General features: G+C 38.8%; 5 protein-coding genes across 9 annotated transcripts; 3 read left to right on the plus strand and 2 right to left on the minus strand.

Moving 5' to 3' along the window:
- The first annotated feature begins 4,307 nt into the window (after nt 1-4,307).
- On the plus strand, nt 4,308-6,802 carry LOC111431347 (truncated transcription factor CAULIFLOWER D-like). Its single transcript, XM_023067959.1, has 8 exons — nt 4,308-4,535; nt 4,745-4,820; nt 4,979-5,040; nt 5,103-5,202; nt 6,052-6,093; nt 6,184-6,225; nt 6,331-6,404; nt 6,631-6,802. The coding sequence occupies exons 1-8, from the start codon at nt 4,354-4,356 to the stop codon at nt 6,659-6,661; spliced, it is 609 nt and encodes a 202-aa protein (XP_022923727.1). The 5' UTR covers nt 4,308-4,353; the 3' UTR covers nt 6,662-6,802.
- Nucleotides 6,803-7,245: 443 nt separating this feature from the next.
- Nucleotides 7,246-10,267, minus strand: LOC111431588 (F-box/LRR-repeat protein At5g63520-like). 2 transcript variants are annotated; one of them, XM_023068272.1, is made up of 9 exons: nt 10,022-10,267; nt 9,836-9,943; nt 9,665-9,757; nt 9,457-9,600; nt 9,293-9,400; nt 8,466-8,505; nt 8,065-8,390; nt 7,885-8,003; nt 7,246-7,784 (listed from the first exon to the last, which is right to left on the minus strand). In XM_023068272.1, exons 1-9 carry the CDS (start codon nt 10,175-10,177, stop codon nt 7,328-7,330), a joined length of 1,551 nt encoding a protein of 516 aa, XP_022924040.1. In that variant the 5' UTR covers nt 10,178-10,267; the 3' UTR covers nt 7,246-7,327. The 2 variants fall into 2 exon arrangements, with proteins under 2 accessions (XP_022924040.1, XP_022924041.1); XM_023068273.1 differs by having other exon boundaries at nt 9,293-9,394; nt 10,022-10,266.
- Nucleotides 10,268-11,092: 825 nt separating this feature from the next.
- On the minus strand, nt 11,093-13,107 carry LOC111431335 (squamosa promoter-binding-like protein 13A). Of its 2 annotated transcripts, XM_023067939.1 has the most exons (4): nt 12,930-13,106; nt 12,630-12,855; nt 11,913-12,046; nt 11,093-11,845 (listed from the first exon to the last, which is right to left on the minus strand). In XM_023067939.1, the coding sequence occupies exons 2-4, from the start codon at nt 12,839-12,841 to the stop codon at nt 11,256-11,258; spliced, it is 936 nt and encodes a 311-aa protein (XP_022923707.1). In that variant the 5' UTR covers nt 12,842-12,855; nt 12,930-13,106; the 3' UTR covers nt 11,093-11,255. The 2 variants fall into 2 exon arrangements, with proteins under 2 accessions (XP_022923707.1, XP_022923708.1); XM_023067940.1 differs by having other exon boundaries at nt 12,630-13,107.
- A 3,997-nt stretch (nt 13,108-17,104) lies between these two features.
- LOC111431504 (SUMO-activating enzyme subunit 1B-1-like) lies at nt 17,105-20,569 on the plus strand. 3 transcript variants are annotated; one of them, XM_023068166.1, is made up of 10 exons: nt 17,105-17,330; nt 17,429-17,480; nt 17,601-17,796; nt 17,958-18,040; nt 18,132-18,248; nt 18,543-18,593; nt 19,511-19,577; nt 19,858-19,961; nt 20,050-20,154; nt 20,262-20,569. In XM_023068166.1, the coding sequence occupies exons 1-10, from the start codon at nt 17,248-17,250 to the stop codon at nt 20,367-20,369; spliced, it is 966 nt and encodes a 321-aa protein (XP_022923934.1). In that variant the 5' UTR covers nt 17,105-17,247; the 3' UTR covers nt 20,370-20,569. The 3 variants fall into 3 exon arrangements, with proteins under 3 accessions (XP_022923934.1, XP_022923935.1, XP_022923936.1); XM_023068167.1 differs by having other exon boundaries at nt 17,958-18,037; XM_023068168.1 differs by having other exon boundaries at nt 20,050-20,140; nt 20,198-20,321.
- A 2,746-nt stretch (nt 20,570-23,315) lies between these two features.
- Nucleotides 23,316-25,034, plus strand: LOC111431502 (heavy metal-associated isoprenylated plant protein 7-like). Its single transcript, XM_023068164.1, has 5 exons — nt 23,316-23,470; nt 23,568-23,859; nt 23,952-24,145; nt 24,268-24,355; nt 24,445-25,034. Exons 1-5 carry the CDS (start codon nt 23,459-23,461, stop codon nt 24,927-24,929), a joined length of 1,071 nt encoding a protein of 356 aa, XP_022923932.1. The 5' UTR covers nt 23,316-23,458; the 3' UTR covers nt 24,930-25,034.
- The last annotated feature ends 14 nt before the right edge of the window (nt 25,035-25,048 follow it).

Consider the following 25,048-nt stretch of genomic DNA (forward strand, 5'->3'; position numbering starts at 1 on the left):
GGGGGGGGGGGGGGGGGGGGTTTTATAGGGGACAGAAATGTCCATTGCTGTTTCAAATGAAGGATATGAGGACACGTGTTAGTGGGGCTAATATTTTAATATTTAAAAATTGAGCCCTTCGCCCAATCACGGCTCGTAACGTTGGGGGGTTCTTTTGGGGAAAAAAGTTGGTCTAGTGGTCTGAAAAGACCTTTTTGAATTTGCAGCCAAACGCGGTCTAATCCGATGATGGGGTTAGTGGTCCCATCGTCGGGTAATGACGTGTCAGTCTCTCATGCAGTTCTGTAATATTCTGACATGATTAAGTGCATACGTGTCAAGTTTCTAGGCAATGACAACTTAGCATTTGTACCACGTATGTTTGACCCTGTCGTGTTTAACGGCGTAAAGACTAAAATGGGTTTTCTTTTTCTTTTTCTTTTTTTTTTTTTGCTTTAAATTCTGACCAATTATACGAGCCACATTTCTTTTTTCTTTCTAATTTTAGTCATATTTTCACAATAATGATTTAAAAATCTTAATCCTTTTTTTAAATTTAATTATTAATGCATAATTTTCACGTGTATTCATTTTTTAAAATGGAATAATTAATTAAAATTAGAAAAATATCAGAGAATTGCCTTCCATTGTTCTTCTTCCTTATTTAAAAATTATGAGATTTTTTAAGATAAATACACTTATTTAGGTAAATTTGAGTTTATTTTTAAACGTAATTAAGTAAAAATAGCAATAAATCATTAATAAATAGTAAAAATTGATTCATAAAATTAGATATTTTTTAAAAAATGACTGAAGTTAAATTTGGATTGAAGGAGGATATATTCTAAGTTTCTATCTTTACAATATAATATCAAATAATATTCTTATCCTATAGTTTTATTATATATTCTCGATCAATTTAACTTAATTCTTAGATTTTGATTGGTTACGAACATATTATTATTGAGTTGAGTTTGAATAACTTTTTTCTAAAATTAATTTTGGTTGAACCATTAATTAAAATCGATATAAATATTTTTCAATTATTGAAATTGAATGGTAAATATTAGTGGTTTGAAAATAAATAAATAAATATTTTTCATATTAATATTTTAGTCTTATCAAAATAAATTATTGAGAGCATAAATATATTTTAAAATATCAAGTGCTAAATTATTACATAATAAAATCCACATTTAATTTCAATGATATTTCATTTTCATGTGAGTTAGGTACCACAATTTTTAAAATATAGAAATTAAAGCAATAAATAAAGTAAAAAGGTAAGATTATTGGTTAATTTAGGAATTTTAATACTGATTTAGACCCGTTAGTTAGCTTTCTCCATCACTCTCACATCATAGCCTTGCATTTACTTGATTTAAAAAATAAAAATAAATAAATAAATAAATAGGTGAATATTTAAAATGCTCAGTAAGGCACTCTCTTGTTGGGGTTGGATATTTTACATATACGTGGCAATCACGAGTAATATCAAGAAACCAATTTGAGTTAAAAATGGTAGTCACTCTCACTCTCTCGTGACCTATTTTGAATGAGGATCATCTAGCTCGACCCTAACCGACTCATGGAGGTACTGACTGCTCATACGTTGATGACCATTCCTCAAAATCATGAACCATCCGTAATGGTCAGAAACACCATCTGATTTTTTTTTTTTTTACTAAAACAGGTATGTGAGATCTCATGTCGATTAGAGAATAGAACGAAACATTTCTTATAAGAGTGTAGAAACTTCTAATAACAGACGTGTTTTAAAATTGTGAGGTTGACGACGATAAATATCGAGCTAAAACAGACAATATTTGCTAGTAGTGAATTTGGCTTACTACAAATGGTAGTAGAGCCAACTAGGATGATGGACCCCCGAGGGAGGTGGATTGTGAGATCCTATATCAGTTGGAGAGAAGAGGTGTAGAAACCTCTATCTAACAAACGCATTTTTAAATCATGAAGCTGACGGCGATACGTAACGGGATAAAGTAGACAATATCTGTTAGCGGTGGTATTGAGATATTAGGAGGACTTAAATCACCTCCACTGACCTTGATGACTACCTACTTGAGCACATAGCGCTTAATTTTTACCGCAACATTATGTTCATTACTAGCTACATAAATGCATACATATCCAATCACTTTAGAAAAACAAAAATTATTTAGATCGAGCGAGAAGACCCTTTACCTTGAAGGCAATCCCTTAGAGATCACGACTCTCAGTTGAATTCAACTCACACCAAATCTTGCATTCAAACACCTTAAGATCAACTCGATCGATCGCTTCGCATGAAAACCAAAATTTACTACATAGTTATACCTTACCCATATGCGATCTAAATCTTAAAGAGATATTTTCAATCATTGTCGTCAAAGAGTAAATCAAAACATGTCATAACCTTAAAACTTGCCCAAAAGGTCTTGAATCTTGTTGGACAGTGTGTTGACATCCTTGAGGAGGTCCCTTTTTTGGTGGTTGTGTAGTCTTATTCACATGAGAGAAAAAGGGGATGTAAATCAGATGAACACCATCCTTTAGTGTTGTCACCGCGGTTGGAGCGGCGACAACATGACATGAGTAATTAACTGTGTGGGTGAGTAGAGCAGTAGTGAACGTGCTCTGCTTACACCTGAGAGTGGCTAGCAACGGGACAGGGCTAGAACGACAGTACGGATGTGATCTAGTGTGATGACAGCGTGCGATATGATCCACGATCGAAATATATATAAATAACGTGCTCTTCCGTCTTGACTTTACTCGATATTCTTCACTTCAAGTAACTACTACACGTTTGCAAATTTGACTTTTGCTAGAGTCTTGGTGAGAATGTCTCCATGTTACTCTCTTGTGTCAACTTTGTTTAATCGAAGAAATTTTAACCACAGATGCCACCAATGATCTTGTTAACTTACCATTTTCATGCAAAATAGCCTCGAACTCACTTTTTAACCTCAGTACTTTTGCTTCATTAACACATTCCACGCCCACATGCATTGTTAGCAGCGGCTCCCACACTACTTAAGCTGAATTCTTCTCAGCCAACACGAGAAGGACGTCATGGCAGTAAGAGCTATTTTGTCCTTACACTCCTTTACGTCACCATGTACAATAGTGTCCAACACACCTCGTGCCTATAAGTTAACACGTATCACTATCGACCATGCTGCATAGTTACTCCTCGTGAGTAACGAGCACTAAAGTGTTACACTCTCGTACTTTTTCTCTTTATCGCCGTCATATCTCCTCGGCAACTTTACATGGCGACCGTGTTTATTTCCGCAATTAATAATTTATTCTAGTAAATAAAATTTATAATTAAGAGAGAGAGAAATGAAATGAAATGAATAGGGAAAAGGGGAGAATCATTAGAAAAGCTAAATTTAGTTGGAAAATGGCATCGCATCACACCGCATCGACACAGCGGCCCACGTCTCTGTGATGTTCCGTCGCTTTCTCCTTCACTTCGAATCATCCAATTTTACCTGTTTTCTTGACGCCGTCTATTTTCCTTTTACTTTTTTCTCTCTCTTTTTTACATTTCTATTATTATATTATTACTTTATGTTAAACGCCGCCAAATCTAATATATATGTATTTCCCTTTATTTATTTATTTATTTATTTTATTTTCGTATATATAAAACATGATGTAACCTTATAAGTCCTTGCTTCTCTCCGGTGCATGAACCTCACATTTTTTTTGCACCAACGCAGAATCATCACTGACCCAAAAAAAAAAAAAAAAAAAAAAAATTTTTTTTTTNTACAAGCTAATCAAAGAATTGAGAGTCACAGAGTCGAGCTGGAGGTCCGACTGAGTGAGCTTTTCATGAACGAGCCTACCAAGATCAAAACTACGAGTTCTAATACATCTTTTGAGGAAAAGTGAATAGGTTTGAAGATCAGGATGGGATCCGTGCTGCACCATGTGTTCGAGAGTTGAGATCGCTGTACGAAGGCGGCCATCGTTGATTTGGCGAATCAAACGATTCGTTGAAAATGTGGGGAATTGGAGAGAAGGGGAGGGATTTGAAGAAAGGGAGGGAATTTTGAGGGTAGTGGGAGGAGGCAGACTCTGCATCTTCACCTTCTAACTGTATTACCGGTTGCTCTTTTTCGCGCCTTCGTTGGGCTATTTAGATTGGATTTGCAACTGCCGTTTCAAAATGGATAAGATTTTCAATGGTCCAAAAATTAAATGGGTCTTTATTTATTTATTATTCATTTTAATTATATCTCTCAATTTTATATTTAATAGATATATAAATTTCTAAAATTTTAATTTTTAGTCTAAAATTCAAATATTAAACCAAAAAAAAAAAAAAAAAAAAACATTTTTTTTTTTAAAAACAAAAACATGGGACGAGGCAAAGTTCAGCTGAAACGAATCGAAAATCCGACAAGTCGGCAAGTTACGTTCTCCAAGCGTCGGAATGGGCTTTTGAAGAAAGCTTACGAGCTGTCGGTTCTGTGCGACGCCGAGGTTGCCCTCCTCATCTTCTCGCCGTCCGGCAAGGCCTACCAGTTTTCCAGCCACGAGTTCGTACTTCCTTTTCCTTGATGTTTTTCTTTAGATTTAAACGATTAAATTTGTGGGTTTTTGAGATGGAAGGATTTAGTGGTGTAAAGTTGAGAAAAGGTTCGAGCTTTGAGCTCGGTGATTATGGGTTTTGGTTATTTGCTTGATGGGTCGTGTTTTTAAGGCTTGTTCATGATGAAATTGTTGGGTTTGGTTTGATTGGGTGCAGCATGGATGGAACCCTAGCCAGGTATAGGAGCGACGTGGGGCTACCGCAATCGAACCATCCACATTCACGAGCTCTGGTATTTAGTTATTGGATTAATGGGGTGTTGTGAAATTGGATTCTCTGTTTTTATTTGATCCTTTTTTGATTTGGGTGTCTCAATGTTTGAAGATTAGGGCTTTGTGTATATATATACAATTAAGAATTTGTGGGTGTTGGTTTGATTTTGATTTGTAGGTTTGGAAGAGTGAGATGGAGGATATGAAACGATCGATAATCAGCTTGGATGCAAGATTAAGGTATGTTTAAGTGTGGTTTGTGATGATTTAATGTTGAAGTTGATCGAATTTTACCATATTAGGAACTTTGCTGGTGAGGATCTTGGACTGTTGAGCTTGAAGGAGTTAAAACAGTTGGAAAGACAAATGAGCGTCGGAATTGAACGTGTTCGCTCTAAGAAGGTAAAGCCTTTCGCAATTTGAACTCGACTTTGAGTGTAACTCTATTGTTATCTAGAAATAAACACTTAAAAGTTTGAATCTTCTTGTTAGACCAACACAACTCTCTCCAATGGTATGATATTGTTCACTTTGAGCATGAGCTCTTATGACTTTGCTTTGGAATTCCCAAAAGCTTCGTACCAATGGAGAGAGTATTCTTTGATTATAAACCTGAATTAGCCGAGGTGGGACTTTCTTCATCCAACACTTCTCATACGAACTATATATAAATTCATGTTCACGAAATGGGTTTTTTTTTTTTTTTTTTTTTTTTTTTGAGATTCTACTTCGGTCGAAGAAGAAAACGAATCATTCTTTATGGGAGTGTTGAAATCTATCCCTAGCAGATACGTATTAAAAACAAGCCTGGAAATGAATGTTCAAAGAAGACAATATCGATTAAGAGTGAATTTGATATGTTAGAGATGATATCAAAGCCAGACACCATATGGTGTGTCAGCGAGGACGCTGGACTCCCAAGACAGGTGTATTGTGAGATCCCACATCAGTTAGAGAGGGGAAACGAAACATTCCTTATAATGGTGTGGAAATCTCTCTCCAGCTTTAAAAATTTCAAGGGGAAGCTCGAAGGGAAAGCCAAAAGAATGGACAATAACTACAAGCGATGAGTTCGGGATGTTATATTTTTCCCTTCAAAATCGAGTCTTGTTAATTATCAACTTAGTCGAACCAAAAACATGATGTTTTAAGAAAGACTAGGGTTAGAGAATTTAGGTTTTTGGTAAGCAATGCTTCGGCCATGACTATTTATGTATTGTTTTGTTTATTCATTTTGGGCATGAACGACAGAGACGCATCACATCAGAGCATATAAACCAGTTGAAAAGGAAGGTAAACAACCATTTCTAAACCTTAAACTTCCAACCCATTTCAAACCAACGTATAACACGACAATTAACTGAAATTTAAATACAATTGCAGTACAAAGGCCTGCAAGAGGAGCATAGCCGTCTTCAGAAAAGAGTAAGAACAAAAAAAAAAAAAAAAAAAAAAAAAAAAAAAACACAGATCCCAGATTCTGTGTTCTTGTCGATTAAATTAATGTCTGTTTGTTGTTGTTAATGTCAGTTGAATCAGCTCAAGGATGTGGGTGTCACAACCTCAAGAATCTCAGATGCTAATGCCTTCTCTGCACTCGATATGTATGTGCATAATCTTTTAATAATCTTGATTTTATTTTTACTGTATTAATTTCTATTAATTTCGCTATTTTCTTAAAATATTAACTTAATTTATATATTTGAAAGAATATGGATTAAAATGGAATGAAACATAGGTTATAAAATTAATGTAATTATTTAATAAAAGATTAAGGAGGAGAATATTATAATCATAGCTTATAAATTAATATGGGAATTTTACATGCAGGGCATTTCAGGTGGATGGGTTACAAAATTAAGCAATATGGTCTCTTCAAGCTTAATTTTGGTATTGATGGTCTTCAAGCTTTGTGTTTCCAAAAACTTATGTAATTTTCTGTCAAATCCAACACTATTTGTGACGTCATAAAGCAAAGAAATTCAGTTTGCTTCTTCCAATTTTATGTCAACTTTAAAATCTTAAGAAAAAATTTAATAATATAAAAGAAATAACCCTAATTAATTAAAAACTAGCGGTTAAGTTGAATAAACCCGTTTAAGTTTGTTTGTAATAGAGGTAGAATGAGCTAGACGCTAACCATATTTAAAATGAGCAAGAATGTGAGGCTTGAAACTCAACTCGTGATATCATCGAGCTGGAGGATGACCCAATTGCTCGCCTCCTAATAGGGCTTGTGTATGGTAGACCCTAGACTTAAGGTGTGCCCGATTTGTTGGTTTTCTTTCTTCTGTTCCAGGCTTGAGAAGAAAATAAAAAACCTAATTCAACCGTTGTAATTTTATGGTTTGATTTAAGTGACAAGTGTCAGTCATACTTATCTAAAGCGTGTTATATATGGTTATATGTTCGAATGTCTCGATCATAATATATTTATATATAACACATCTAAACTTTTTATTCCAATTTTTGCAAAGATGAACTTATTAAACACAAATCACATAATATTCATCACCATCTTCATCTTTTACCCTTCTCCGCCGCCATTAATATGAGACAAAACCAAATAAACAGTACTATAAACATGCAGACAACGGCGAACAGAATCATCCTCGTCTACCTCTTCCTCGTCCGGAATCGACCTCGAAACGGCACGACCAATTTCCCCGGCACAAAACATCCCGGCAAACGGGACACCGGGGAAATTCAAACTAAACGGCGACGAATTAACATTGGGACGTCCAAAATACGCCTGTCCTCGAGAATGGCAGGAGAATATAAGGCCTCCAAAAACTTCACTTTTACCGGCGGCAAACACAGAGCTTGGGGCGGCGTTGGTTTTGGGCGGTGGGTTTAGAGTTGCAAGATCCTCAAATGCAATGCTGGAAGAAGAGGACGCAGTTTCTGAATCTGAATGGTAGAATAAGAAGGAATCGCCTGGCCGGATTCCGACGCCGTCCACCACAAAATACTGCTGGTCTCCCCTGTTCGTAATCGCCGCCGATCATTCACCAAAAATTTCAAGTGTTTATGTGTTTATGTAATCATTTTCGTGGTATAGGATTAAAGAGGAGAAAAGGGTACCCTAAAACTTTATACATAGCCAAGGATTTTGAGGGCCCCAAGCTTTGTGAACCGATGCTCTGTTTTCGATTTTGCGTTACTCCGATGAACATATCGGTTTCCAAATCGTCGTATTCGATCTGCAAATTTCTAAGTTAGAGATTATGAAAGTTACAGAAACAAGAGAAATTGCTGTCGGACCTCTTCTTGAAGATCCTTTAGAATGCTCTGTCCATGAAGGATTTCGTCGTCTCCTTCCATGAAAGCAGAGAGCCATGTGAATTTGGAGCCTCTGACGCTGGTGGAAACGGCTTTCAATTCAGGGCCAAAAGGGATTGTTCCAGTGGATGATGTGAAATGGAAAATGGTTTCTCCGACAGCTTCTGGGTTGTTCTTGTCCCTTGCAATTACTAAAGCTACAGCACCAAGTGAAAACCCGTTAATTTCGTTGGTTGTTCTTCTACTTTTGCTCAAGAAGCAGCCACAGGCGTCGCCCACAATCACTGTTTCTTCGGCCATAGCTGAATCTGGAATATGTTGATATACCGATTAGGGTGTTTTGAGTTATGGGTAAACGGCAAATTGATCGGTGGTCAACTTACCTAGCTTTGCGATGATGGGTTTCATGTCCTCGTGTTGATCCTGCAGCATTATGAGCAGCCCAACCATGTAAGGGATTTGAAGAAGTCAACGATCTTAAAGTGTTGAGAAAAAAAGGATATTTGTCTGTTAGGGTTGGGGGTTGCAGCTAGCATGCTCGACTCGAAAAGCGATGGATTGTGAGATCTCACATTGGTTGAGGAGGGAACGAAACATTCTTTCCAATGTGTGGAAAACCCGAAAACCCAAAAACCCGAAACGAAAAATCTTGAGTGGAAAACCCGAAAACCCAAAAACCCGAAACGAAAAATCTTGAGTGGAAAACCCTAGTAGAGACGTTTTAAAAATCTTGAGGAGAAAACCCGAAACGAAAAGCTCAAACAAGACTATATCTACTAGCGATGGACTTGGACCGTTAAAAATGGTATCAAAGACATATACCGAATACTGTGCCAACAAGGACACTGGCCCCTAACATGGTGGATTGTGAGATTCATATTGATTGAAAAGGTTACCTAGCTCGTTTAAAAACTTTGAGGGAAAGGGAAAACCCCAAAAGGACAATATCTACTCACATTAGTTAGAGTGGGGAACGTTTAAAAACCTTGGGCTGTTGCAAATAGTATCAAAGTCAGATACTTGGTAGTTTGCCGTCAAGAACACTAGGCCCACAAGGGGAGGATCGTAAGATTCACATTAGTTAGAGTGGAGAATGTTTCGTGAGGGTGTAAGAATCTCGGCCAAACACATTTTAAAACTTTGAGAGGGGTCGGAAGAGTTCAAATAGGACAATACCGTGCCATGAAATATGAGAATGGTGGGAACTTACTCCAAACAGTATAATGCAGGAAGGAGAGGTGAAGTCGGAAACAGAGGCTGTATAGTCCCTTATATCCATCACGAACTTATCCGCCACAGCTACTTCAGACACCTGAAACTTTGGATTTTTAGAGTTTACACACTGAATTAGCCTTCAACATCGCATCCACTGACCTTAATTGAACGGAGGAGTGAGATTGCATCAACTTTAAATCCGGGCAGAAATCCAACGGCCAAAACGATTCCTCTGTTTCGATTGAAGATCGAGTTGTAATCTTGAGTTTCAACATCATAATCACCCGACAATTCCCATTTCACCTGTAATTTTTTCCTTAAATTATTCAAATTAATCTAAAACTCTTTCAAAATGCTATGAACAAACCTCCTTGACTTCGTCGGTTAACGCGTCTACGCCGATGATGCCTCTGGCTGCATTTGTGATCACCGGAGTTCTTGAGCCCAGCGCCTCTGTAATCTGAGTCCGACCCATGATTAATTACACCCTGAAATGAACGAATTTCATGAAGAAATTAAAAGGGTAGGAGAGAAATACAAGATGGTGAACCACTTCCAAGCTGAATTCCACGCCGACACAAGCAATGGCGAACTGCGGCCGAATCGGCTCCGACAGAACCTTATGAACAACCTCCTCCACCGCCACCTGCAACACAGAAATCCATCAATCCCTTCATCGGAACCACCAAATCGACGGAGGAACTCCAAGAGTAACGAGACAAACGTGAAGAGAGGGATTCAAGGACACGGCGGAGGCGAATTTCGGGCGACGGAGGATCCGATTGCACGTAGAGTTCCATGTTTTGGAAACGCAGGCCGCCGCTGCGAAGGATCGAGCCGGAAGCCGGCGGAAGATGTTGTGAAGAATGTCGTCGTTCATCGGAGAAAATCCGGGTGCTCCGGCGGCCGTCACAGTTAGAGTTCCATTTGACTTGATTATATACAGATTCTCACGTCAGCGTAGGTTTTGTAAGGTGTAGCTTAAAACAGGGGATTTTAATCGCGTAGGCAGAGCATCCTTAAATGCGGAAATGGTGTTCGAGTATCCTTAGGATTCTGTTTGAATTGAATGTGTTTTGGCATTTTTCTTATTTTTTGCAGATTACCCCCTTAACTTTTTCCTTTTTCTTATTTCTTACCCCTGCCTCTTAACTTTTTCTTCCCCTATGTAACTGAAATTTGCATTTTTGACCCCTCCCCCTATTTCTTTCTCTAGAAGCAACCCACGTATTCATAAGGATATTTATTTAATTTGCAACGATTAAAAATTATTTAAAAAATATAAAAAAATTGTCAAACAATATCGGTTAACAGTAAGCTTGAACTGTTACATTATTATGAGTGCAACAATATCGGCTAACAGTAAGCTTGAGCTGTTACATTATTATGAGTACAAGAGATATATGCTAACAGTAAGTTTGAGCAGTTACATCCTTATGAGTGCAGAAGGCACCCACCAAAATAATTTACTTTTATCCAAACAAAATCGTTTGTAAATTCACACATAACAAATTCATGGTTCGAGTTCTTAACGTAATTCTTCAACTAAAAACAAACCTAATTATTCACAAAATTGCATACTATGTAGATGTTTGTATAGCGTTTCAACGTTAACCCAATATATGATGTCCTACGTTAGTTGGGGAGGAAAACAAAACACCCTTTATAAGTGTGTCGAAACCTTCTCCTAACAGACGTGTTTTAAAGCCTTGAGGGGAAACTTAAAGAGGATAATATCTACTAGCGGGTGGATCTGGGTCGTTACACAATAACAATTCAGAGATGAATGCACGTGTGATATCAAAAGTTCGAAACTCATACGGTCTCGAACAACAAAAGAACTCGTTAACAACAAAAGAACAGGAAGAAACAAACGCAGGAGAGAGTTCTTCATGTTTATTAATATTAGAACACTGACAGGCAGACATAATTAGGAATTTGTTTCCTTTGGTTTCTACTTACTCCCAGTGAAAAGGAAGAGTGGAAGGGGATTGATTTCCAGCATTCTCGGAGGGAATTCCAAAGATCTCGGGGAAATTAACAGCCCCATGAACCGAAGAAGACTCAGAATTCTCAAAACTGTCGAGTTTATGGTGGTGGTGGTGGCTCAATGGCTGCAGCAGAGAAATGGCGGCGCTACGCTGTTGCTGTTCTTGTTCGATTCTGCTCAAACCCAAATGCCCAGAAGAACCACTGTCGGCGGCCTGCTGTGACGATGACAGAAGAGAGAGAGCACAATCTGATTCACTAACTCCAACTCTGAATCTGTAGTAAACCATCTTGTTCCTTTCGCCGCCGGTGTTTTCCGACAGGGTATTGATACTCCGGAGAAGTGGTCGGCATGTTGTCGGGCCGCCATGCAAGAACCCCAGTGGTTGCGCCGCTTTGTAGCTGGATGGTTCCACAAAAAGCCTCTGTTTTTCGAGAAAATTGAGTTCTTGGTTCTGGTTGTGGAAGACGGAGGGATCTCCTGCAGACGACCACCCGTGGCTGCTCAAAGTGGTCGGTGGAAAAACTTGCGAGCTTGTAAATGGCAACAAATGGGCACCTGGAAGAAATGCATATTACTTCAGTAATTGAGATTTTTCCATTAAAAAACAACCAAAAATTCTAACCTTGATGATAGGACAAATGGCCAGCAGATCGAGGCAAGAGGTCAGTTTGAGGCTTTCTCCGCCGCCGGTTGTGGCCGTCCAGTCGTTTCCGGCAGCTTCTCTTTCCTTCGTCAAATTCCTCAAGCGAATGAAACCTATGGGGGGGGGGAGAAAACGGAGCAGAGCAGAGCAGAACAGAGCAGATGGGAATTCATTAATGGCTACAGAATTTGGTCACTGAAATGAACATTAAATTGGGAAAAAGCTTCTGAAAGTTTTGCAACTTTAATTAACTGAGAATTTTCTCATGAAAAGACTCGAAACCGCAACTAAATCCAGCGGCAAGCGTTCTGGAAAAACGGAAAAACAGAGCAGAGAAGAACAGAGCAGATGGGAATTCATTAATGGCTGCAGAATTTGGTCACTGAAATGAACTCTAAATTGGGAAAAAGCTTCTGCAAGTTTTGGAACATTCATGAACAGAGAATTTTCTCCTGAAAAGACTCGAAAACGCAACTAAATCCAGCGGCAAGCGTTCTGGAAAAACGTTTAAGACCCCAGAAAGAGGACAGATTTCTTGACATAAAACATCAACAGTTCTTGAAGAATAAAATAATGGGTAGTGCTCAAAAGTTGGCGACAGAGAACAGAAACATACCATGATTAGAAAGAAAAAAGGAAAAAAGAAAGACCAAAAGGAGAAAAAAAAAAAAAAAAAAAACAGTGTCCGAAAGTTACCTACTACACTGCTGGCAAAATCTCTGGTTGAGGCCAGCGATGGTGACCTGAGGAGTCTTGGAATGCAGCTCACAGACCTTATGGCGCCTGTGGTAGTCTCTACAGTTGCTTAGATCTGAATTGCAGCCATCGACAAGGCAAGAAACTGGCTGAATGGCGCCACTGTGAGCTCCTCTGGCTCTCTTTGATGATCCTGAAGTTGATGGCGCCATTTTCTGAAGCTCCCCTGCAAAAAAGTTGAATCAAAATCACTGAAGTTTGAGGCTACAAGATCCCGTTCATACCCATGAAAACATTTACTTTGCTAGCGGTTTGATTTTGGGGTTCCTAGAAGATTGGAGGTTGGAACTTCCCGAGAAAAAAGAGAAGGAAAAGGGGGGAAAGGAAGTGAAATGAAAAGGGAAGTGAGAGAGAGTGGTGAGTGAGTGAGTGAATGAATGAATGAATGGATTGGGTTGTTCTTTCCAGTTCATTCACTGACAGATTCCATTAAATCCAATAAAGTAGATTGCCTAGAAGGAACTTGCTGCTTAAGACTTGATAAATTCATACATACGGAATCACATGCTACCTAAAATATAGGTATCAGTAAGGATGTCATTCTCGGTCTGGTTTAAAGCATTCAAGAGCAGAGGGTAGAGGAGAGAGAAAATTGTGTTTAGAGAGCGAGAAATCTCTGGTTAATAGACGCGTTTTAAAACAATGAAGCTGACGGTGATACATGACGAGTTAAAGTAGATAATATCTGCTAGAGACGTGCTTAGACCGTTACAAATGGTATGGAAGCCAGACACTAGGTGGTAGGTTAGTGAGGATGTTAAGCCCTCAAGGGAGGTGGATTGTGAGATGCCCATCGGTTGGAGAGAGGAACAAAACGTTCCTTGTGTTGATATCAGAGTCAGACACCGAGCGGTGTACTAGTGAGAACGTTAGGCTCGCAAGAGAAGTGAATTGTGAGATCTCACATCGGTTAGAGAAGGGAACAAAACGTTCCTTGTGTTATAAATGATATCATAGTCAGACACTGACGGTGTGCCAGCAAGGACGTTGGGCCCTCAAGGGAGGTGGATTGTGAGATCTCATATCGATTGGAATGGGGAACAAAACATTCGTTATGTTACAAATGGTATAAGAGCCAGACACCAGACACCCGACGATATGCTAGCAAGGACGCTAAGCTCCAAGGAGGTAGATTGTGAGACTCTACATTGGTCACAGGAGGAGAACGAAACACTCTTTATAAGAATGTGAAGACCTCTCCCCAACAGACGCATTTTAAAACTATGAAGCTGACGGTAACACGTAACGAGCTAAAACGGACAATATTAATTAACGTGTGTTTGAACTGTTACACGGTGTGTATGAACATAACAAATAAAAATCGCTTGAATGCTCGGTTAACATAATACAAAGTACTTGCGACCCTCTTTACCCTCTTTTGTTTCACCATCTCATGCGCAACCCTTTCAAATTTATGAACTTGTCTTTATAACCTATAGAACAAACTCAAATGAGAGACGGTTGTGGAGTCTATAGTTCAACAAACTTATTAAAACACCTGCCCACATACTACAACGGTGTCGAGATTCAAATCTTTCCTCTTCCATAACCAACCAAAATCAAATGCAAAATAACTATTAGAATTCCCATTAAGAGTTAGTTTAATGGGTTTCTTAAAGTACTTTTACGTGTTCGTTTCAACTTTTCATACGAACGTCTACAATATTCAAGAAGAATATAATACTCGTTCTTTTCGTAATGATATCGAATTCTTAATGCATTTTAAAACGAGTATTAATTTTGTGGCCCTTATACATGCTAGCAATAGGTTAAAAAGATTGGAGCTTTTAATGTAAAACACACAATCCAACAACAACCCATAAAGCAGCAGGACAGAGACACCAACCACGAATAAGCAAACACATGTTTAAAATAGTAATGAATGAGATGAGGCCTCAGCCTCCGCCTCAGCCTCGCCCTTGGCCTCGGCCTCCCCATAGATTATTATGTCGACCCATGAAATCGAGGTTGAGTGGGGTTTGGTTTAGGCCTCAAAATCCCCGAAAATCCATATCTCCCCCTTCCCTCTGACACTTCCTTTGCCCACACATGCCACTGCCCTATGCCATACATTACAACTGTTATCATTACGTCGTCTCCTTAGGTCGAGAGGGCCTCCGGGACACGTGTCACCTCTCACCAATTAGAAGTGAATAAACAGACATTGTAACAGCTCAAATCCACCACTGTTCTTTTATAGACAAGACAATGTCATGTTGCGATTGAAGAGGACGATGCATCATCTAACACACCAAAGAGATATGCATTGAAGCCAAGTTGTTGCATAGACAAAGAGCAAGAACGTAGACATGAGGATCAACTCAGACATTATCCTTGAAAGTTGAGGTTTCAAGAGTTTGAACATGTAGCTATGGAGTTAAGTCCGATGATAACTGTAACGACCTAGATCCACCGCTAGCAGATATTGTCCTCTTTGGGCTTTCCCTTTCGAGCTTCCCCTCAAGACTTTAAAACGCGTCTGCTAGGGGAAGGTTTCCACACTTTTATAAAGGGTGAGTTGTCCTCCTCCCCAACCAATGTAGGACATCACATTCCACCCCCCTTTGGGGTCCAGCGTCCTCGCTGGCATTCCTTTCTTTAAGGGACTGCCACCAAATCCACCTCCTTTGAGGCCCAGCGTCCTTACTGGCACATCGCCTCGTGTCTAACCCCTCTTCGGGGAACAACGAAAAGGCTGGCATATGGTCAGATGTTTGGAAACCTTCCCTTAGCAGATGCGTTTTAAAGCTTTGAGAAGAAGTTTGAAAGGAAAAGCTCAAAGAGGGTAATATGTGCTGACCGTGAATGTTTATAGTGAGAATAACTCATAAAATTATGTCATCTTTACTTTCTATATTCCTAATATTTAATGTTTGAAAAAGGAAAAAGGAGAATTAGAAGAGAATAATTTGATTGGTAGCAATAATGGTTGGAAAAAGTAGGAGCGAGTGAGTGGAGACGAGTTGGAGCGAGTTGGGTGATTGACACGTGTGGGGGGGGAATGGCACTGGTGGATCCTAGTGGAGAGGCCACGTGTTTGGTTGTCAAGCTGTCACCAATTCCTTGACACCGTACCAACGCAACATGCACACTTGTCGGTAAACTTTGTGTTTTAATTTTAAATTTTTGGTTTTTTGATGGAATTGTCATGTGGGTGACTGACACATAAACAGTTCTCTCATCCATCGACTCATTTATAGCGACAACCTTTTTCACTTTTTACGGTTTTTGTTTCTTTCTTCTTCTTTTCCTTTTTAACCATTCACGTTTTTCCATTTACAGCGTTGTTTACAGTAAAAAAAAAAAAAAAAAAAAAGTTATTTTTATATCTTTAAGGTGAAATACATCACTCGTTATCATTTTTAAACACTTTCATACGGTAACTATTGATGCATAGATCTAGTTTGGTTAGGTTAGGTTAGCAAGTTAGATTTAATGTCGGCTCTTGATATAAGTCACCTTGCAAAAGAGATATCTCACATCGGCGTGATGCTTTGCCCAACCCACTTTGTGCTTAAAATTAGTACGAGACCAAAATAGTGTCGAGCTGGTCACAAGTTTGTCACGTATCTTAATCGTGTTCATCCTTTGACATCAACGTGAGGATTCTACAATGGGTTTGTTGAGTTAGTGGAAGATTGTATGTTGCCTTTGATCTGATTCATGGACTTGTTGATTGTGTGACACTTATGGCAACGAGATAGTGATTGTGTGATGCTTGTTCTAACCTAGCGAACAAATTAGACATGAGAAATTCGAACTTCACAGACAACATTGGTGTATGCTTGAGGATCGAGTCACGTTTGAGAGAAATGTTTAAGAAAATACGAGGAAAACAATTTGAAAGAACGTAATGTTATAAACTGAAAGTAATTATGCAACAACGACTTTAATAGCATATAACCCAGGTAAGAAGAAGTGACAGGTAGTTATATCCCCTATAGTACATTTTGGAGCATTTTAGTATTGACCGGTGTAAACAAGATTTTGGTGACCAATCATACACCTTTCTATTGACACAACATGAAATAGTAAAGATCTTTCTAAGATGAAAACATGTAAAAGGAATTTGGAACGATCATGCAATCATGGACAACACATCCTGGAAAAGCATGATCGGGATCTGGTCGTAAGCAATACGCCTTGAACAAACATGACCGTGACACGGAGCTTTTGAGGTTTAACGATTGTCGTGGCCTATACCAAATTACCAATCTTAGGAAGTGAACTGGGCTGCATCCTAAAAGGCCCAATAGACGATTTAGGCCCATAAGCACTTGGTCCACAATCACCATCCGTAGTGTGTTTCTTCTTCGCTAGGTATTTGTGTAATTTTCCACATCTTTCGGGGTTTTACGTAAATTTATCTATTTCGCCAAGAACCGAAGTTACTAGCTCGCTGTTCCAGGTTCCACAGTTCTTTTCGAAGGTTTTTTCCGCGCCATCTTTTTCAGTTTAGGAAATCAACGCCGGCAGTGGCACGCAGCAGTATTTTCATCCTCACTTCTAACAGCGATTACAGAGCTCTGTTTTTGTGTGTTGCAGTTTGTAGTTGACAATGGATGGAGAGGAGTTGACGGAGCAGGAGACTCAATTGTATGACCGCCAAATTAGGGTTTGGGGTGCGGATGCACAGAGGAGGTATTTTGTAGTGTTGTATGAATTTACGTTATCTTAATTTTCAATGCGATTGTTTTTCAATTGCAAGCTTTGGAAATGTTTTTAATTCTTGCTCGCAGGCTCAGCAAAGCTCATGTTCTAGTATGTGGAATCAAGGGGACTGTTGCTGAGGTTACATTTTCTTGTGAATTGAGCTGAGTCTTTGCCTTCCATTTTGTTAATATTCAAATTGGGATTCCTTGCAATTGATTAGTGGTGCTTGTTCATCTTTCTCTTTCTCTGTGTTCTTAGTTCTGCAAGAATATTGTTCTTGCTGGGATCAGTAGTTTGACATTGGTGGATAATCGATTGGTGACTGAAGAAGCCCTTTCTGCTAATTTTCTAATTCCCCCTGATGAGGGTGTTTTTGGCGGGGAAACTGTTGCTGAGCTTTGCTGTGATTCTTTGAAAGATTTCAATCCAATGGTGCGAGTTTCAGCCCTCAAAGGTATTAAATAATGTGGTCGTAGTTATAGACATTACATGTTGAGATCTGTTCTGTCTGCATTTTTGTCATTGATGGTTGTAACAAAATTCCATCCAAGAGCTCGATGTCATTATAATTTGTCACCCCCTGATAAAATTCAACTAAAATTTATGTTGTTCTAGGTGAGCCATCCAGCATTGATGAAGAATTTTTGAAGACGTTTGATGTTATAGTTGTCAGTTGTTGCTCCCTGGCTGAAAAAGTAGTCGCTAAGGGTTTTCCCTCTTCTTTTCTTTTTCATATGTTCTTCCCGTGATTTTATTCATGACATGTTATTGTTTTTGTAATTATTGTAGAAATCAGTCAATGAGAAATGCCGGAAGTTACACAAGCGCGTATCATTTTATACTGTTGACTGTAGAGATTCCTGTGGTGAAATATTTGTTGATCTACAAGACTATAAATATGCAAAGGTGACCAATGAAAATATATTATTATGCATCTTCTTTGTTTCAGATCTCCAGCGGTATTTGTTTGATTTGTTCTATGTTTGTATGATTGTACTGCATTTTGCTGCCCCTACTAATGTCAGTCGGAGGCATTTGTTTATAGTTGGCATGGGATGTTGGCTTTTTCTCTGGGTTTAGCTCATCTCAGAACTTCCTTTTGGTTACTTTGTTCTGTGAAGTTGGCACTCACATTTCTTCTTTCTGGCATAAATTCATGAACAATGCTCATCTCACTTTGTCCTGACATTTTCTTGTCAGAAAAAACTTGAGGACACTGTGGAATGCCAACTATCATATCCAAGCTTTGAGGTATCGTTTTTCTAACATCGTAAATGTAAAACAGTTTTTTTTTTCTTTTTTTTTAACAAATATATAGTTTTCAGAATCCTGATTTTCCTATGGCGCACCCACATTCATGCTAATATAAGTGTGGAATTTTTTTTTTCATTTTTATCTTGCTATCCCTCATATTCATCTGCCTAAAAGGACAAAGAAACTGACGCAAGTATTGTTAACGTCTTCCATTTGAGTTACTATGCCCCTTTGGCTGCTCATGCCTGCACAAGAAATCTGGAGGCATTTATGGAATTAGTCTTCACTTGGTCATTTGGTGCTTTGGATGTCAAAAACGGTGGAGCTGGAGGCTACAGTTATATATATATATATATATATATATATACATATTTTGAGGGGAGATATTTAAATGTGAGATCTCACCTCGGTTGGAGAGGGGAATGGAAACCTCTCCCTAACAGGCGCGTTTTAAAAACCTTGAGGGAAAGCGCAAAGAGGATAATCTACGCTGTTACAAATGATATTTAGAGCCAGACACTGGGCGGTGTGTCAGTGAGGACGCTGGGCTCCCAAGGGGGAGGATTGTGAGATCCCACATCGGTTGACGAGGGGAACGAAACATTCTTTATAAGAGTGTGAAAACCTCTCTCTAACCGACGCGTTTTAAAAACCTTGAGGGGAAGTCCGGAACGGAAAGCTCAAAGAGTGTCATATCTACTAGCGGGGTTCTTGGCGGGCTTGGACTGTTACATTAAATGACTGATGATGTTACTCTTTGTTTAGCTCTTGTGGTGGCTGCTTTTTCTTGGCATCGTTCGTTTGACTTAATGGGCTGTTTATTTATTTATTTATTATTATTATCATTTTGGTGTAAAAAATGTACATTGTACTCGTTTTCTTCTTGACATGCATTTGTATTCCTTTTATCGCAGGAAGCAATTTCAGTGCCCTGGAAAGCACATCCCAGAAAAGTTTCAAAGCTATTTTATGCATTAAGAGGTGTGGTGAATCCTAGTTGTGTGAATAAATACATAGTGAATTATTATTATTATTATTATTATTATTATTTTAATTTCATAGACCTTGATCGAAATGGAATTGGGGATTCAAAGAATGTTACAAGGGGAATTGATTATTCTACAGAGCATGTAGAACTTCCATGTGATCTTTGCTTCCTTACTGGAGTTGAATTCCAATTATCTTTATGTCGTTGATCCATTTTTCCCTTGTGTATATTGATGCCCCTACAATAGCAACACCAATTTTCTCATGGCTGCAGTGATAGAACGGTTCGAAGAGGCCGAGGGGCGAAATCCAGGAGAGACTTCAATATCCGATCTTCCCGGGGTCTTGAAGTTGAAAAAAGAGCTCTGTGACTCACAGGTTAAGTTCCAGGAGTATGCTTTTTCTGTATTTTGCTATCATCAAGTAGAGAATTCATTCTTACACTATCAGTACCCAAACATTGCAGTCACTGAATGAAGCTCATATTCCCGATGTCCTCCTAGAGAGATTAGTAGCAAACTCGAAGGAATTCCCTCCTGTTTGCGCTATCATCGGAGGAATCCTCGGGCAGGTGCGTATCTTAGAATCTGTTTATAATGACTTTATAAACGTAGGTGTTTTTAAGCACTAAACAGGCTACTCGAACCAGTTACTAACACCAGGTGTTCCATTTCTTAGGAAGTGATTAAAGGTATTTCTGGGAAAGGAGACCCACTGAAGAACTTCTTCTACTTCGATGCCCTTGATGGGAAGGGCATCATAGAGGACATATCAAGCGAACCCTGACAAGGGATGCTAAATTCTCAAGGCCCATATGCTTTGGACTTCAAAGGCGAGATTCTATTTAGGTATGTATTATTTAATTGCTATAATTTATTTTGATAAGATCCATTAAAGATCCATGATTTTGTTTTGTATAGTTTTTGAATGATGATGATGATCACAGATCTTATTATAAAGTTTTAATTTTTTTAATATAAAAAAAAGGGTCCACTCTGAATTTAGTTCATGATCACAAATCACATGCATTCTCCAGTCCCGGTTTACCACTCTTATTCCCCCATGATGTGTTTTACTTTTCTTAGACATCTATCACATTTTAGCCCTTCCATTATTGTTGCCTTTCCCTTTTCTCATTTGACCACTCATTCTTTTTTGGTACAAAAAAGAAAAAATTGGGTGATGGAATGACTCGATCCATCCAACCTAATTTGTACGGTTTGAGATTTGAGTTGGATTATAAACTTATTCAGATTGAGTTCGATTCAACCTAGTTTGTACGGTTTGAGATTTAGGTTGGATTATAAACTTATTCAGATTGGTTTGAGATTTAGGTTGGATTATAAACTTATTCGGATTGAGTAAGGATTCCGAGTCACCCCACTGACACACCCTTGTCTTATGTTGGCTCTACGTGTACAAACTCAATGCACACATGGCATTTCCTCATCCCATTCTCAGCCCCATCACCCTTCAATACAAACCAAAAAAGCAGCACATTCCTTGCCACTTGGGCTCCATATATAACAAAACAAGCCAGTTTTTTCAGATCAGATCAGTTAAAAAATCCCAGTGTCTTGTCAATGTACAAACAATTGATAGCAAATATACTTACAATAACTCGATTCACTATTTTTATTCATCAAACATTCCATTTTTAAAAACATTTTTTATAAGGATATGAAAATCTCTCATAGTAGACGTGCTTTAAAACTGTGAAGCTGATAGCGTTATGTAATTGGTCAAAACAAACAATATACGCTAGCAATGAGTTTGGGTGTCATACAAGATCAGTGGAATTAGTAGTGCGGTATGACATGGATTAGCCAACTATTTGTAATAATAACGAAAACCTATTCATTTTTTGTATGTGTCGTAAGAATAGTGAGTTGAGTGAGCGATTTTTAAGTTGGTTGAATTGGAAAGGAAGAAGAAGGTGCCAATTTTGAGGTACAAACAGGCTTTAAAAGTGGTTGATAAGAACAAAATAAATAAAGGTGTTAAATGAAATGACATAAAAAAAAAAGAAATGTAGGCTTACACAGTGTGTCAACATGAAATAAGAACAGAAAAACAAAAGGTTGATTTGATTTTACATAAAGTTTGTAAGAGATGTCATAACTCACCATTCACATCCATTTCCAAATTATTGCAACTAAGAAAATACACACCTTATATATCCAATCATTCCTATTTCAAATACTTTTCTTTCTAACTGTCGAACATGTTCTACCAATCGAGTTATGCTCGTCTCGACGATTATCACGAATAAACTTGTTATTTGGGTCAGTCATTGTGAGATCCCACATTGATCGAAGAGGGGAACGAAACATTCTTTATAAAAGGAGTATAAATCTCTAATAACAGACGTGTTTTAAAAACGTTGAGAAAAGCCCAACATAAAAAAATAAAAAAATGACAATATCCGGTACCGGTGGGCCTGAGTTGTTATAGCCATGTAGGTATGCAACTTAATTCCCAACGAGCAATGAGGGGAGTATTCGAAAATTCTGAGAAAGAAGAGTGGCTTATTGTCAGCTGATGAAGATGAGATTGAATAAAATAAATGTTGGGGGTGCAAAGAGCCGTTGCTTTTCTCTCGAGGTATCATTCATAATTGTGACACGTTTTGTTTCAAACTTTAGGACGACCAAGCAATATGGAAGCCCATTGTTCTGTCACCAACACTGCTATTCTTATTATGTAAACGTTGGGGGTGCAAAGAGCAATAGTTTTTCTCTCGAGGTATCATTCATAACTATGACACGTTTTGTTTCAAACTTTAGGACGACCAAACAATATGGAAGTTCATTGTTCTGTTCACCAACACTACTATTCTTATCATGAAAGTAATAGTAGTTATTTTAAATATATAGTTTTCGGGTTGATGAGTCTCATCATCTCAAGGTCGACGTAGAAATTTGAATATTTGATCTACAAACGAAGTAGATACTTGACTACGGATCTGATATATGGAAAAGGGAGGAAGGTGGATGGTACAAAGGAAGTTGAACAAATATATATATATATATATATATATATATACATATACATTCGACCTTTTAGACCGAACGAGTAAAGTAAATAAAAGTCGAATATTTTAATGGCAAGTGACATATACTTTAATACTATTTTATTTACGGTTGGAAATTCAAATTCCAATATCAAATCGTCCCTGGATCAAAGTAGGGCGAGAAATGGGAGGGGTCAGGCTCGAGGATGGTGACAGAAAATGTAATCCTCGACCCTGATCATGTTTAGCTACTCGTTCGGGTTAGGTCTACATATAGTAAGACTCTACCGAAAAAATAGACATTTCTACTATAATACCCAATTTATTGTACATCTTAATCAAGAAAGTTGGGAACAAAATTTGCATTCAGATTATTAGATGAACACGACTCTCTACAATAGTATGATATTGTCCACTTTGAGCATAAGCTCTCGTGTTTTTGCATTGGGCTCCTCCAAAAGGCCTCAAAGCATGGAGAGAGTATTTCTCACTGGGCTCCCCCAAAAGGCCTCATACCATGGAGAGAGTATTCCTCACTTATAAATCCATGATCATTCCCGGGGCGACTTTCATCATCCAACACAGATAAGTGTGTAATAGATTTATAAATTTTTAAAAAAAATGTTTATTAAATCTTTAAAATTTGGAAGGGAAATTACGTAAATGTCCGAGAAAATGGCAAAAGAAAAGAGCGTGGGAGGTGCTCTGCAGGCACCGCTTGGGTTAAAAACATGGCTTCTCGGTTGCATGTGCTCCTCCCCCAACTCTCATTGGAACCAGCGCTCTAATTCCAACTTTTTTCCATCTTTTTTAGACTGTCCTCTGCATTCTTCTCTCTTTCACGCTCAACAAACCACCCAACATGGGAGAGCAGGTGCGCCTTTAACCTCACTATTCACCAAACCCCCACATTCATTCCTCTGTTTTTCTCTCTGTTTCTTTCTGTTCTCATTTTTCGCGTGTTTCTTTAGGCGGAGAAGAAGAAGACAATGGGAGAGAGCATGGCCCAAGAAATGGAAGTTCAGAAGCCTGCGCCGGTGGATGCGAATGTCAAGGAGAAGGAAGAGGAGAGTAAGCCATTGGAAAAGTCGGCGCCGGAGAAAGAGGATAAAAAAACAGAGGAATCCAAGGAGGGGAAGGATCAACAACCCACCAGGGAGGAAGTTCCACCGCCGCCGCCGCCGCCGGAGATTGTGCTCAAGGTTTACATGCATTGCGAAGGGTGTGCCCGGAAAGTTCGCCGTTGCCTCAGAGGCTTTGAAGGTAAGCAACTAGAAAAACAAAGTACAGAGAGAAAAGAAATGAAAATGAGAGAATCTTAATTGTAATGGATTTCTTCTCTTGATTTTTAAAAGGGGTTGAAGATGTAATCACCGATTGCAAAACCCATAAAGTGGTTGTGAAAGGAGAAAAAGCGGATCCGTTAAGGGTCTTGAACAGAATACAGAGGAAGAGCCATAGACAGGTAGAGCTTCTATCTCCGATCCCAAAGCCGCCGTCTCCGGAGGAGGAGAAAGAGAAGCCCAAACCTGAAGAGAAGAAAGAAGAGGTACATATCACAACACAACTTATCTACTAAACATTTGCTTACACAAATCACATAATCAACAAACTCTGTTTTTGCTCTGTTTCTGAAAATCAAATGTTCTGTTTTGATGGTGTAATGTGCAGCCTCCGATCGTGACAGTGGTATTAAGAGTCCACATGCATTGCGAAGCTTGTGCCCAGGAAATCAAGAAGCGCATATTGAGAATGAAAGGTTCCAATCAAATTTCTTGATATATATATATATAATTATAAACACAGTCCGATTGAATTCGTGAAATTTTGATATGAATTTGGATACAGGGGTGGATGCAGTGGAGCCAGATCTGAAAGGGTCGCAAGTTTCAGTGACGGGCGCTTTCGACCCACCAAAGCTTGTGGAGTACGTGCACAAAAGAACTGGAAAACACGCTGTGATAGTGAAGACCGACCCAGAAAAGAAGGAGAAAGAAGGTGAGGCGAAGGAAGTGAAAGAGGAGGAGAAGGCAGGGGAAGAAAGCGGGATAGAGAAGAAGGGAGATGGCAGTGGCAGTGGCGATGGTGGTGGTGGCGGCAGTGGTAACGGAGATGAGAAAGAGAGCAGCAAAGAAGCGGAGGGCGGCGGTGGCGGCAATGGAGGTGAGGGGAAAGCAGGGGTGGAAGTGGCGGCGGAGGAAGAAAGGAAAGTGGTGGAATTGAAGAAGAGTGAATACTACACGCATTACCCACAAAGGTACGCCATGGAAATGTACGCATATCCTCCCCAGATTTTCAGCGATGAAAACCCAAATGCATGCTCTGTTATGTGAATCTCAAAAGTTGACACAAAACAGAGACTTACACTCTCAAAATTACATTTTGCTGGGGATTGTAATTTTTCTTTTTCAGCTGTTTTTAAAGAAGAAATGGGGATGTAAAAATAATGATA

Source organism: Cucurbita moschata, unplaced genomic scaffold (genome assembly GCF_002738365.1).
Source record: "Cucurbita moschata cultivar Rifu unplaced genomic scaffold, Cmos_1.0 Cmo_Scf00036, whole genome shotgun sequence".
In the NCBI taxonomy this organism is placed as follows: Eukaryota; Viridiplantae; Streptophyta; class Magnoliopsida; order Cucurbitales; family Cucurbitaceae; genus Cucurbita; species Cucurbita moschata.